Below are 13,155 nucleotides of genomic sequence, written 5' to 3' on the forward strand. Positions count from 1 at the left end.
AGTCGAGCGCAGAGCCAATTTTCGAATATTTTTTGAATAGCGTGTTTCTTCTATTCTTGTAATATTTAATTGTCTTATCAAACCACGGGGGTTACCTGCTTCGAAGTCGGCACTGCTTGATCGGAGAGAAACTGAAGAAACATTTAGTTTTTTGAAGGCGACAGGACTACTGGTTTAGTATTACGGGGTCGATCACGAGTGATAAACTCCTTTATTAAGCATCCAACCGGCCACAGTGGTTTATCTAATAAAATATCAATGTGTTCAGTCGCAAGAGAAATTTTAAAAGAAGCGAATGCTCTAGATTGAGACGGAGCCAATTGAAAAATACTAACCCGCTTTAAATTGACTGATGGGACTTTCGCCACCAGATACCTTTTTATGTTACCCACAGGTGTAAGAGTGGTTCCTATTTATAAAAAGTGTAGAAAGAATAATAATAAGACACGCAGTCAAAAAATAGGGGCGCCCAGCTATACCAATGTAGTCATGAGTAATAAGCTTGTTCGAACACTTTTAAAATGCTGCTTGGCATACATATGATATTAGATTCGTCTTCAAGATATTTATTTTATTAGGACGTTGCAAGTAGGTTGGCCATTTTTTCACTCGAAAAAGGCCTTTACTGACAAAAAGCGGTATGTATTAATCAAAAGTTTTCCATAATTTTCTACAACATTTTACCATATCTCTCGAAACATGGCGATATTGTGTCGAGAGAAGCTATATTGGTTCGGCAGCGGTTCATCCACCGGCCCACTTTTTGCACTTCTTCAACTTCTTCAACTTTGCTGACCCGCGTACTTGCCAGGCAGTGCCGTATCAATCTCGACAAGTGGTAATCAAAAGGTGCTATGTGTGGTGAGAGCGCTGGGGACGGCTGAATTTCCATGGTATGGCAATAGCAGTTTCAGTCGATTTGTGATATACCTACATTTCGTGCTTTCGCACCTTTCCCATCGCATGCTAACGTCTGATTCATCAAGTAATTCACTTGTGTGAAAGTTCTTTGAGAGTTTGAGGAGGGTTTTCGTTCAATAAGTACTCCAATTCATTGTTTTCAAGCTTTTTTGGTCCCCCAAGCGGGCTTTTGTCATTGACATTAAAATCACCACTTTTACCTCTTTCGATAGTGGGTATACAAACACATGCAGGAACAAATTCACGCCATTATTACTGATATGCCGAGATGTGGTTGACTTGCGCAGATTTCTACTTTCCCTAAGGATTCCGATTTTTTTCAATACCAACGAGTTCCATTACCAGCGAGTACATTTTATTTACAACATAGTTGAACAAAAATGAGAGAAACTAGAAAATTGTTCACAATAACAGTTTAATAATAGTTTACCCCCATAACCAGATTCTTATTTATTACGTATTCTTCAAAATTTTTAATGAATTTCTTATATATATAACAAATTATGGGGATTGTAACCTTTTTTTAAAGAAACTATGATAGATATTGTGTCTGTAGAAGGAATTTTCTAAAAGACTTTAGTGGCTTGATTAGATAAGTAATAGAAATATCGCAATTATATTCATTTTGGATAATTTCTTTGGAATTTTCTTTCAAGACAAACAATTTCGCTAAGCTTTTACATGCCAACTTAAGATAATTTTAAGTATGTTAAGCGCTTCAATTTTATACCTATAATAAGATATAATATAGCGTGTATATCCCGAATTTTGTAATTTAATTCATTTTTAAGTTTAATATTTAAGCATATTTCTTCATATGTTATCTTCGGCGCTCTCTACAAATGTTGGTTTAGTCGATATCCAATTTCTTGAAATTGCCTTCTATACCAAATAGATCTGCAGAATTTTTGGGCTTGCCGGGACGAATTTTTTCATTAATGCGAAATAATTTTTCGTATTCTAAAATTTCTTTACGTCGGCTGCGTACTTTATCGTAACAAATTTCACGTAATTGTGCAGATTCCAGTTCTTCGCCGCCAATTTCTCCGGGAAGAATATTTTTCGGAACGAATTTATAGAATTCATCCAAGTTACTGTGAACGTATAACATATCTACAAGTTCCTTCTTCATAAAAGGATACATTAACGCCAAAATTTTATCCATAAATGGAACAATGTTTATAAAATGCAAGCCAATGAGACGAACAGGTAGAGCTTCCTATTTGAGAAAAGAATAATTAATATTAATAAAAGCATTTTCAGGATTTTCTCAAGTACCTGTAAGTAAAATATCAGTTTTTTCATTGTCATAATACCGAGACGAGCCACGTGTCCCAAAGTTACGCCACTGGTATCAAAAACCATTCTGTAGCCGTTGCGAACGTCATCTTCTCGTACAAAAACATCGAGTAGTAACACAAACCTGCCAATCATATATTTTAAGTCCGAACATTATAATGAAAATCAATCGGTTGTCATTCAACAAAGAAAAATTCGAATGAGCTAATAGACAGTTTAGTAGACAAGAGGAGCGAATTTATGTCTACCTTAGGTACCGAAGTATTGCATTCTCGTCGTCAGATCGTATTGAAATAAGAGAAGTCTTCCTTCATGGACATTTCCAAAGAGTAATCGGAGATGATACATTTCTAAAGAAGAGTAGGAGTGAATTTCCAAAACTTTTGTGCTAATCTCTCAAAACCACTTATTTAATATTTATTTGTTTCAATTTACCTGTGGAAGCCACGATTGCGTCTACAAACATTTGAGTGGCTAATGGCCACAGAATTTTGGCTCGATTTTTTATACGTTATTTTCACTAATAGAAAAGTATAGCTTGCGACCAGAAAAGTATAGCTTACAACAAAAAAACATTTCTCATTGATAGAAAAGTATAATTTTATTATTATTTATTATTAAAACACATTTATTAAATGGACATTTTTTACATATTTAGAAAATAATGTTATCATCTCAATGCATTCTACAAGTGGTTTTTCGAAGTATGACGCTCATTTGTTGCACGAGTTCTGATCAAAATATATTGTGCAAATAGTTAGCCTGAATTTGTTTACAATTGAGAGTAATTGAAAAAGTTAGTCTGTATTTGTTAACAGTTTTTTTTTTTATTTTTGGTTTGTTAACCGATGTACGAGAATAAGCGAATACAATTCTCAATAATTCGAAAAATGTGAGAATAAGCGTCTGAATTTGTTTACATTTGTTCAACTATTTGTATAAAAATTGGTAAAGTACGAGAGTAAGCGCATAAAAATTGGTAAAGTACGAGAGTAAGCGATGTAATTCACAGACTCGCTCATTTAATTACTCTCATACGTCGCCAAATTTATAAGAAGCAATTGTATGTTACGAGAATAAAAGAGTAAAAGCAACGTATCAATTCTGTTAAATGAGAATAAATAAGTGAAAGCACCCTAACAATTCTGTTAAATGAGAATAAATAAATAAAAGCACCGAAAAACACCATAGAAATTATTAGAAATTAAATCAGCAACCGTTCAAACATTTTTCAGCATCAGATCCGTTATTTATTTATTAAAAAGAAATTATCGTATGGTGTCCTTTTTCAAGAAATTATGTCGGACCTACTCTAGAGTATTAAGCATTTCTTTCGTCTGGCTTGATACTTATTGCGTTTGTCACATTAAGATATTATTGTTCTGATTTCTTGTATATAAATAATAAATAATGTTAACACTCCTTTCAGTTGCACGACAAATAGTAGATATCCCTTACAGTATGCCGCACATGGGTAGTTTGGATAAATTAGAGATCAGCCAAGCTGACAGTTGAAACAATATCTAATTTAGTGCCTATCGCTTTTATAATAAACAAGTTCAAGTTTAAATAATAATGCGGTATGTTCCAAAGAGAAGAGGCGTATCCAGGGAGAATCCTAGTCATTCAAGATAAATTCAAATTCAAGTTAGCAATACACTTATAACGCATGACGAAAGCTCTTCATATATTATTAACATCACTCACTCGACGCAAACAAAAGTAAACAAATGCATTTTGTAAATTGTACTCAAAAGCTCTGTACATATTGTTAATCCCACTCTCTAAACTTTACACCAATACATTTAAGCGGCTGCATAACAAGTGTGGCAGCAATAAAAACAAGGCCAAAACTCAGATTGAGATTTAAGTCGCCCAGCCGCCTCACCCAACTCTACAGCAATCAAACACACGATAAAACAAAAGAAAAGGGGAAGTACTGGGTCACATCGGAGTTCCTGATGTGCTATACAAAATAGCCTCATGAAACTCAGGCTAAAAAAGTATTCTTCTTTCTCTTATTCAGGGCGAGGACTATAAAATATTGCTAACAGGCCATAACTAATTCAGGTAAAAATGTATGCTTTTTTTTGCATGTAAATAAGTGTTGGCTTCTAAAACATTTTGTTGGTTTGCAATTCAAATTAGTCTCTATAGGAATAGAAAATTGAAAAAAAACCAAAACGCCACCAATTGGTTGTTTATAAATTAAGCGTGAAACGGGACGCAACCAAATAGAATAGAGGAAAGAAAACTGGAGCAGAAAATTTTGCATATAATCTCTTTAAGATACAGTTTATCATGCATATAATATAGGTAACCGTTCGTTCTTGTTCCTTTTTGGAGCAGGTTGCTTGTTCTTGTTCCCTTTTGGTATAGGTTCTTGTTCTTCTTCTTTTTTGCTGCAAGTTGCTTGTTCTTCTTCCTTTTTGGTGCAGGTTGCATAACGTATGGCACACAAATAGTCGATTATATTCCGTCAAGTGACTTCTTATTGCATACTTTTAGGTGGTGCAAACGAAACGAGAAAACCAATTCATATTAAATCCCAACGCACTTAAGAGTTGAATCCACTAACTTGCTGTAAATTTTTTTTCTTTGAAAAACCTTTTGCTACGCCCTTATTTTCCTTATTTTTTTCCGCTTTCCCTTAATTTTCTTATGAATTTGAACTGTACGGTCAATTAAAGTTATACGGTATTGTTCAAGCAATTGAAAACAGATGTGATCATTTGGTATGGTACTTCCCATCTTGAAATATGTAAGAAGCATGGAAAGTAAACAAGAGAACACCTAAGGAAAGTAAGATCTTCGACAGCAGGCCTAAGAAAACCTCTAGGAGAACTTAGCGAAAGTTTCAAAGTTGTAAAAGAATAACGTATGTACGTATGTATGATGCTAGTGTAATTCTTTAGTCACCGCGGAGTTAGGATTTGATTTATATTTGTCTGGGTTTGTTGTCTCGAAATGTGCCTTTTATATTCCCTTTTAATTATGCCTATCATTGAGGATTGCCAGCGTTCACACGGCAATATACGTACCTGTGTCCTTTTTTGTGTCCTCTATTATGCTGTGTTTAAAGAGAACTTGCTTCCAGGTTTTTTGTCGTCAAGCAATTCAGGTTAGGCCTAGACATCAGTTAGAAGGCATGATATTATTTATATAAATAAAGCCGAGAGGGATTGCAGCATTTTTGTTCAATAATACATGAATTGTGTCAAAATGCATAAGAGTAACATGCCATAGTGTTTTAGTGCATCTTCCCCCTAGCGTGCGCATCCAACTTTATATAAGTATATCTACACAATTTTTTTTTTTTTTTTCATAAACGACAAAAAGCACGTTATTTATTAAAATTAAGTGGAGAGATATCCGCATTCTAAAAGCAACTTTTGATGAGTAAAAACAAATCTGTCCCAGCTAACAACAACTTCTCTCTTGTTTATCATTCCTTCGGTCTATTTATAAAGATATGCGAAATTGTTTTGTTTAATTTTCTACGTAACAATGTATTAAACCAGAACTAGAGACTCTCTAATTTCATTATTATTTCTAAAAAGAAAAGATAAATAACATTCGGCTTGGGTCGAATTACTTCGTACCTTCCTCCCGCTTGCATTGAAATCAGAAAAACACATGTTAGATTATAATTAAAATGTTGTGCTATAATAACTGGTATTATACCGACAACCGATACGTGCCTAAGTATGTGAAAAAACATGACATTTGATTATTTACACGACAAGGGCTTATGTACCAAAATTGGACCCAATATAAAAGCATCGTTTCTGATAAGTAGATCTCATCATGCCATAAACAATGCTACAAATTAAAATTCATATACAAATTGAATCTTTGATCTTGTCGACCTTCTTATTCAGTGAATTGAATCCGGCACCACTTAGAAAAACAGTTCCGGACAATTATAATATCAGTAGGTGGATGTGTAGCCAGACATGATAAACGGGCTGATCGGGTGTTATATGAGTTACATTCTCGCTGCATTGTACACACTAATAACCTACAATCATTTTATAAATAATTTGTAATATGTACATATACTGCATGTCACAATTATTACATACTTGCATTGATAGATTATTAAGTAAGTATATCGTTTTAATTGCAAAATAAGTAGTTGGATACATCAAAGTAAAATGAATTGGCATTAATTGTGGGACAGAAGGGCAAAAAGCATGCTTAAGTTTTGCAACATGTCCAGAACGATTATATTTTGATTTCGAGAAAACGATACTCTTCAAGGCAAAAGTTGCACATTCCCAGAGTATATATATATAAAAGGAACAGAGTGGTAATGGTTTTGAATAATATTTATGAAAATTTATTCAATCAAGCAATAAGTTCTGGAATAGCTTTGGAAATTATCGAAGAAGAAGTGGAAGAAGCAAGAAAATATCTGCGTTTACAGATCAATAAGAACAAGGGTTACAAACTGTATACATTAACTAAAACCCTAATCAAAGGCTATGGTAGTGTGTTCTTATCAAAACTTTTTCTAATATTCATATGTTTGAAAAGCTTTTTGTTTGGATTTACATCGACGGGTCAAGTTTGAAGTTTAAAGTTTAGATAGGATGAGCGCGTGCAACAATTTAAAAGATATAGCATGCTTTATAGCATCTATAAGGGGTGCGCTTAGAGCAAGTGTGCCAATTACTGTCATTTACGATGAAAATAATTTTATTAATTTAAAATATTACGAAAGGTGTTATTAAGCACCAACTCTAACAATAATATGATATGCAATTAAATGAGACAGTAAGTGGAAAAACACACATTTACAGTTAAATACAGGGCTACACTAATTTAATAACAATAACACATCGTTCACGCCATTCAAAACTGAAATAAAACAAATTATTTTATCATTATATGTGACTGACTCACGAGCCGACTCCTGTCTTCTTATTGTCTTTCGACAAACGCAATCGTTACTCTCATTTTCCCTTTTTTATGAACTCTTATTATTTCTTTAGGTGAACGCAGGTTTCTTCGTTTGCTAAATATGGCGGTATGAAGAAAGTCTGCAGAGATATCTACCGCGGTTTTATTAATTTTTCGATATGCAAATAAAATCGTTCTGATCGCAAGGAGGTATGCATTAGTTGACAATGGAAGCGTCGAGTAAATCGAGATACATCTGAAAAGTACACATTCACAATCAAAATCAGGGCTTCTTAAACAGAGTTGTCTTTTCCAAGCAAATTTTCTTCTTTTTTGGAAGTTTACTTTAGAGTCGAGATGATCTTAGCATTTTGTTTCATTAGCAACGCTTATTAGATAAGCAAAAGAAAAAAAAAACGCAGGATAAATTTGTTTTCTTGTCTTTACTAGAACGAACCCCCTATCTTCAAGTCTATCAGTCGTACAGATGTTATATTAATTTTCCCATATAAGGCGTACCTTTACTTGCAAAGCTTGCAAATATCTTTCGAATTTTCTTCATCACCGACGTCAGTTAGCCATGTCTAAACGTCATCTAAATCGCTACATCGATCCAACCGTAAATATAAACAAAAAAGCTGAAAATTGAAAACTGAAGCAATGAATGAGTTCAAAACATTAGGGGGCACATTAAATCAATTCTTACGGTAATTAAACTCGAAAAACTGTAAAAAGATTTGCGCACGATTAGCAAATAAAGCTTGACACGTAACATACAGTATGTAATGGCTCGTCACATTACTGTTACTTGCTTTTGGCAAGTAAAGCACATACGTTCACTGTTCACTGTTTGCAGACAAAATATCTGATATAATTAGCATAATTTAGTGAAGACTTTTGTTATTTCAACACAAAACGTTGGTAAGGAGCAAAACGCTTAGTTTGCGGAAGTTTATAATGAAGCCTGCTTCATAACCATCTTCCTATTTTTTATATGTATTATATATATATATATATATATATGTGTATGTATACATATCTATTGCTCTTTTTGTTATTTGAAAAAATAAAAATATTATAACCAGATAAAGCCGACTATTAAATACACTACACCACTACGCATATGCAATTTAACATTTCTTTGTCTGATAAAATAACAAAAACATGGAAGCCCTACTGCGGAAACTTGTCCAAACTGACTAATATCCGATCGAAATTCTTCAGTAGCGGTATATACTATTACTTAATTCAGTTTTTTCTTTTTTGAGAAATTTTGAAAATTGTCAGTTTTTCCCTTATATTCGATCTTCCTAAATATGGAGTTCTCTCATATCGATCCGATGCAGCGTTCATCCTCGCTGCAAAACAGGTCAGCGTAACAAATATCGGCATAAAACCTCTAAAATTGCGACCTGTGCGACGAACACAAAAACACTTAGGCATATATATCAGACTGGCTGATGAACAGACAGATAGACAGACAAATTGAATATCGAACGATATAATAAAAATTCTCCTAAGTATTACCTTCATTCGCACAAAGTTACCATGCCTTGTATTAGGAGTGAAAGAAAGGGGATAAAAAAATGAACATTTACTCAGTATTTAAAAATTGATTGCAGATTACGAATCAATTTAACTGTCAGGTTTGTTTTCGAACCTAATTGCTCAGATAAGCATCTGCTCATCGGATTTGATTTGAAGGTGAACAGGGTTGGTTTACTCGTTCTTTTTTCAAATAATCAAACCAATTACTTACAATTTTATTGCGTCCGCAAAATTAAAATTTGAAGCGTTCAAGTCAATAAGCTTTCCGATGGTGACGCGATGGCCTTCTGGCGTTAATTTCGGAAGAATAAACATTGCGTCGACTCGCATCGCACGTTCCATTGCAGCATATTCGGGATCAAGGTTATTGAAAAATTCATCTACGTGCGTGTGACACGTTAAATTCGTGTCGATCACTTGTTTCGTCATTTCTGAACTGCATTGACAGGCAATGTAGAATATTAAAATTTCACCTTCACTTAAATTCGGCATATGCGGTTGAGCGCGTATCCATTCCAAAATTTTTTGTACTTCCCTTCGTTCAATTTTTGGGAAGCGAACGTATTGTTCGACAATATCAAAAGATACATCTAACATGTTTAAAATCTTCCAACGATTTCTATAACTAATATTACAAAATTTATTATTTATGCGTTGTTATCGCGTGGAGCGCTGTTTTAAGATTAAGTGGAAATAACTTAAAACTTATTTGGAAAAGAAAGAGCTATTGTGTGAAATATTTGTGTAGTACGCTGGAGAGAGAGAGAGAGAGAGAGGAAGAGAGAACTGTTCAATGACACGGTCTGATAGAGCACTACGCAGCCATTCTAAATACACAAAATATTGATCGGTTGCATTTGGAGTGGCGTGCGAATTATTTCATTGATATTTAAATGGATAACACAAGTTATTTGTTTTTTTAAACGCTGGATTGGCTAGAAGCGTGTTTAGAATTTAGATTCGATCTATTTCGATTTATTCACTCATATTTCCCACGTCTAGGGATAAGCCATATGATGCGTGACTTTCTTAATTCGACAGGATAATAAACTCGTTCGGGAATTAAAATCCATTGTTGTGATCTGAGGTTTTCAGAAATTCCTGAAAAAGAATTGTTGAGCTACTCGCTTACAGGGGATGCGACCTTAATGAATTTAGCCGACAGTAAGATGGTATGGTCGGTGTCACAATCTTAGCCCAATTAATCGCATGCTTTACGTTCTTCTGTCAATGGGGAAATCGAAACAATCGCTTGGATTGTGTTGGTGCCTCCCATCATAGTTTGGCTTAGTTTAGATCTATCGATAAGCATTTACAGTCAAAGCTTTTATTTGACATGACAGGAGGAAGAAGAGGAAGCGCAAAGAAAAGGATCAATTATTTGAATAATTTCAAAAACCAAAATTTTAAACGAGTTTTCATTGCCGTGTCTGGCACATTCCTCTATAATCGTATCCGAGTTTCTGCGCTATGTTCGTCTGCAGGACTAATAAGGGAGCACTCGCTCTTCAAAGTCTTCCAGCCTATTGGAAATATCTAAACTTTGGAAACAAACTTTGGACATATAAGCAGAAGTTTTTTTTTTGTAAGTTCTTCTGACACAGGCTTTAAAGATTCGTTCTGTTTAAAAAACTTTAATGCTTTCGTATTGTCCCCATATCCTCTCACAATAGCTCTTCTTTTTTTTTTTAGGATATGACCGAGTCGTACAATACGGTGACGGTTAGAAAGTGAGAAAAAGGAAAAACCACAGCTTAATGGTTCTGCGCCCAACAGCTAACTGTTACGTCTTTACCAACTAAGTACTGACTATAGCTACGAACCAAAACATATTCTAACGCACCTGAGGTTTGAAATTGTGAACACTGGCTTTGCAGCTGCTCGGCTACTCGTGTAGATTGTTAGAAAAAGCTGACTATTTCCAGAGAATAAACTTTATAGCTCGATGCAGCTTATGAATTACGAAAGTTTGAGAAAGCAGCCCTAAAGTCATATTGAGATTTAATGCAATTAAAAAAGCACAAATCTTTAAAACAGGTAACGAAAAAAAAATGAGAAACTTGAGCACGCGAATTGTGGACACCGACTTCTGAATTGTTGAGAAAGGTTGAATGCTTACAACTATTATTGCTTAAAAACGTAAACGATCTATGTATGAAACTTAAGTAAAAATAATACAGTTTCGAAAAACGAATAATGAAGTGAGCGGGTGAAAGGCATATGCGCATGGCTTTCAAATAGGACCTACAGTTTTGCTAAACCTTCATTTCATATAATAAAAATGGTGTTCATGGTGTTTCTTTCCAGCGTTGCCTGCTGTCTGATTAAAGAAAAAGCGTAGAAAACTATCTTCTTTGAACTCCATTTATACATTCATTAAGATTCTAAGCACGTGGTAAGCTACAATACTAAAATACAAATTTATGCGAATGACCAACAAGTACGTACGTACGCATGCAACCGAAACGAATGACGATAAAGATAACGGCGATGATGTGACTTTAAAGAATCAAACTTTTCTAAGGGTTAAAATTAAATTAAATTCGAGCTTAAAACGATGTGAACTCGTCGCTTAAACGTTATGTAATGCTGACATATATTTCGACATTACTTTATTATTCATTATTGGAGAGTGACAGTCGTTAAAATCATTTGGTAAACTATAGCTTAGTACGAGTGCAATATTGATAGTTGAGTGGGTTCAGAAGTTTTCCAGGTTTTGTTAGTCTGTCGCTGCCTTTTGTAAAAAAAAAAACTTATCAGCAAGTCCTACGAGGGCGCTTCCTTGAGCTTCGTATGTGAAAAATGTAGCTTGGGTTCTCTAATATCAGCATTACTTAACGGTTTTTTGATTCGACCTTTTCGACAAATGAGTATTTGTAACGATTCTCAGGTCCTCCGACGTAGATTCTAATTCGACCCTTTTCAACCAGATGTGGACGAAAACCTAGGCCAGGACCAGCATTATAAGAGCTAGTATTAAGACATTGAATTTAGAAATCAGGATTGCTGGCTCTACAATTACGTTTCGAAACTGTAGGAATTAAAATTATTTTGGAAATTTCTGCATTTATTTTCTAATAACATACGTATATAGCTTTAAAATTGTACACAAAGCTGTCTAATGTTTAATTTCGAAGCCGAGGGGCGGTGTCCCAAAAGATGTATTCGTTAACAGAAACTTATGGGTTACGTGAACTTACCTGGCCAAACGTATTTGATGTAAGAAGTTAAGAAAGCGTTGTTTTTTTTTCACAGCCAACCATTTTCGTACAACTATATATGAATGAACTATGAATTGTACATGAGAATGAGAAGAGCGGTTTCAAAACCGATTAAACGATCGAACGTTTAACGATTCCTGTTGCCGCATACAACAAAAAGTTATGCAATATTAATGACACTCTGTGAGCCATCAGTGTACTCAGTTTAACCTACATCCACATACATCCACATCCACATATCACAACGTTGATTATTATTAAATAGTCAAGTTTATCGGTTTAACGGTTTTTTTCTGTGAGTGTGCTTAAGACTCGCTAACTGGCTGGCTGACTGGCTGACTGGATGTCTTGTGTTTTTGATTCTATCTTTCTACCTCATTCTTTCTCTCCGCCTGCTTTTGTTCAGTTTGGTGGGTTTAGTTGGTTAATTTCAACCAGTTGACTCATTGACTGACTTAAAGACCGGCTATTGAAGTAAACATGAATACATATGCATTTGCTTAATATTTGCATTTACTCAGTATGTATGTTGATATTGTTTCTTGTGCCGCATTAAGTTGATGATCAAGTGCGCACACAAGTTCATAAAAATATTCGATGATAGTCTTATTGTCTGGTTAAATGTGTTAACGTTGGCTTAGACAATCTGAGCTTTCCTACAACAAAAATAAAAATAAACTGATATGTAGACAAATACTTGCATAGTTAGGTTTGAAGTTTTGCTGGCAGTTCTTGGATTGAAAAAATGAAAACGTGATGCACGTTACCTAAATAACTGAACGTGAACGTATTAAATAAATTGCAGAAATTGAGAGTATTTCTAGAACAGTGGATAGAGAAGACAATTAAAGGCAATCGCCTCCATACAGATCGTTTCTTTGCAACGAGGAATGACTGCGGCGCAGAGAAGAAAAGTGAATTCAACTGAATTATTTATTCCGCAAAATATATGACGCAATAAAATGGTACGAAAGCAAAAATGTAAAGAAGAATTCCCACATAGCTGACGAGAATTTGTTTGAACTTTAAACTTAGTTAATAACAAAAAAAAAAAAAAATTCATTTGCCAATAAAAATTTTTGCAAATTTTCGTAATAAAAACAACTTTAAACTTTTAGCCTAAATTATACTCGATACGTTTGTGTGTAAGTGCATTAATTAACGGATTGTCAAGGAAGAGTAGAAATGCGCACTTCTTGCTAATTCTTTAGAGCCTTTAAATGTCAACGGGTTTTTCACGATAACTGCAATTGTGTAA

General features: G+C 34.3%; 1 protein-coding gene across 2 annotated transcripts; it reads right to left on the bottom strand.

Moving 5' to 3' along the window:
- Window positions 1-1,385: 1,385 nt before the first annotated feature.
- On the bottom strand, window positions 1,386-10,420 carry LOC119639511 (alpha-tocopherol transfer protein-like). 2 transcript variants are annotated; one of them, XM_038036932.1, is made up of 4 exons: window positions 10,384-10,420; window positions 8,885-9,298; window positions 2,200-2,344; window positions 1,386-2,140 (listed from the first exon to the last, which is right to left on the bottom strand). In XM_038036932.1, exons 2-4 carry the CDS (start codon window positions 9,268-9,270, stop codon window positions 1,772-1,774), a joined length of 900 nt encoding a protein of 299 aa, XP_037892860.1. In that variant the 5' UTR covers window positions 9,271-9,298; window positions 10,384-10,420; the 3' UTR covers window positions 1,386-1,771. The 2 variants fall into 2 exon arrangements, with proteins under 2 accessions (XP_037892860.1, XP_037892859.1); XM_038036931.1 differs by lacking the exon at window positions 10,384-10,420 and having other exon boundaries at window positions 8,885-10,261.
- Between the last annotated feature and the right edge of the window lie 2,735 nt (window positions 10,421-13,155).

This window comes from Glossina fuscipes, unplaced genomic scaffold, assembly GCF_014805625.2.
Source record: "Glossina fuscipes isolate IAEA_lab_2018 unplaced genomic scaffold, Yale_Gfus_2 112, whole genome shotgun sequence".
Lineage (NCBI taxonomy): Eukaryota > Metazoa > Arthropoda > Insecta > Diptera > Glossinidae > Glossina > Glossina fuscipes.

Coding starts and splice junctions, on each gene's coding strand:
- LOC119639511 (XM_038036932.1), bottom strand. CDS start 9,270: ATGTTAGATGTATCTTTTGATATTGTCGAACAATACGTTCGCTTCCCA. Junction 2,345..8,884: donor TTTGCGGACGCAATAAAATT/GTAAGTAATTGG, acceptor TATGATTGGCAG/GTTTGTGTTACTACTCGATG. Junction 2,141..2,199: donor AACTGATATTTTACTTACAG/GTACTTGAGAAA, acceptor TTTCTCAAATAG/GAAGCTCTACCTGTTCGTCT.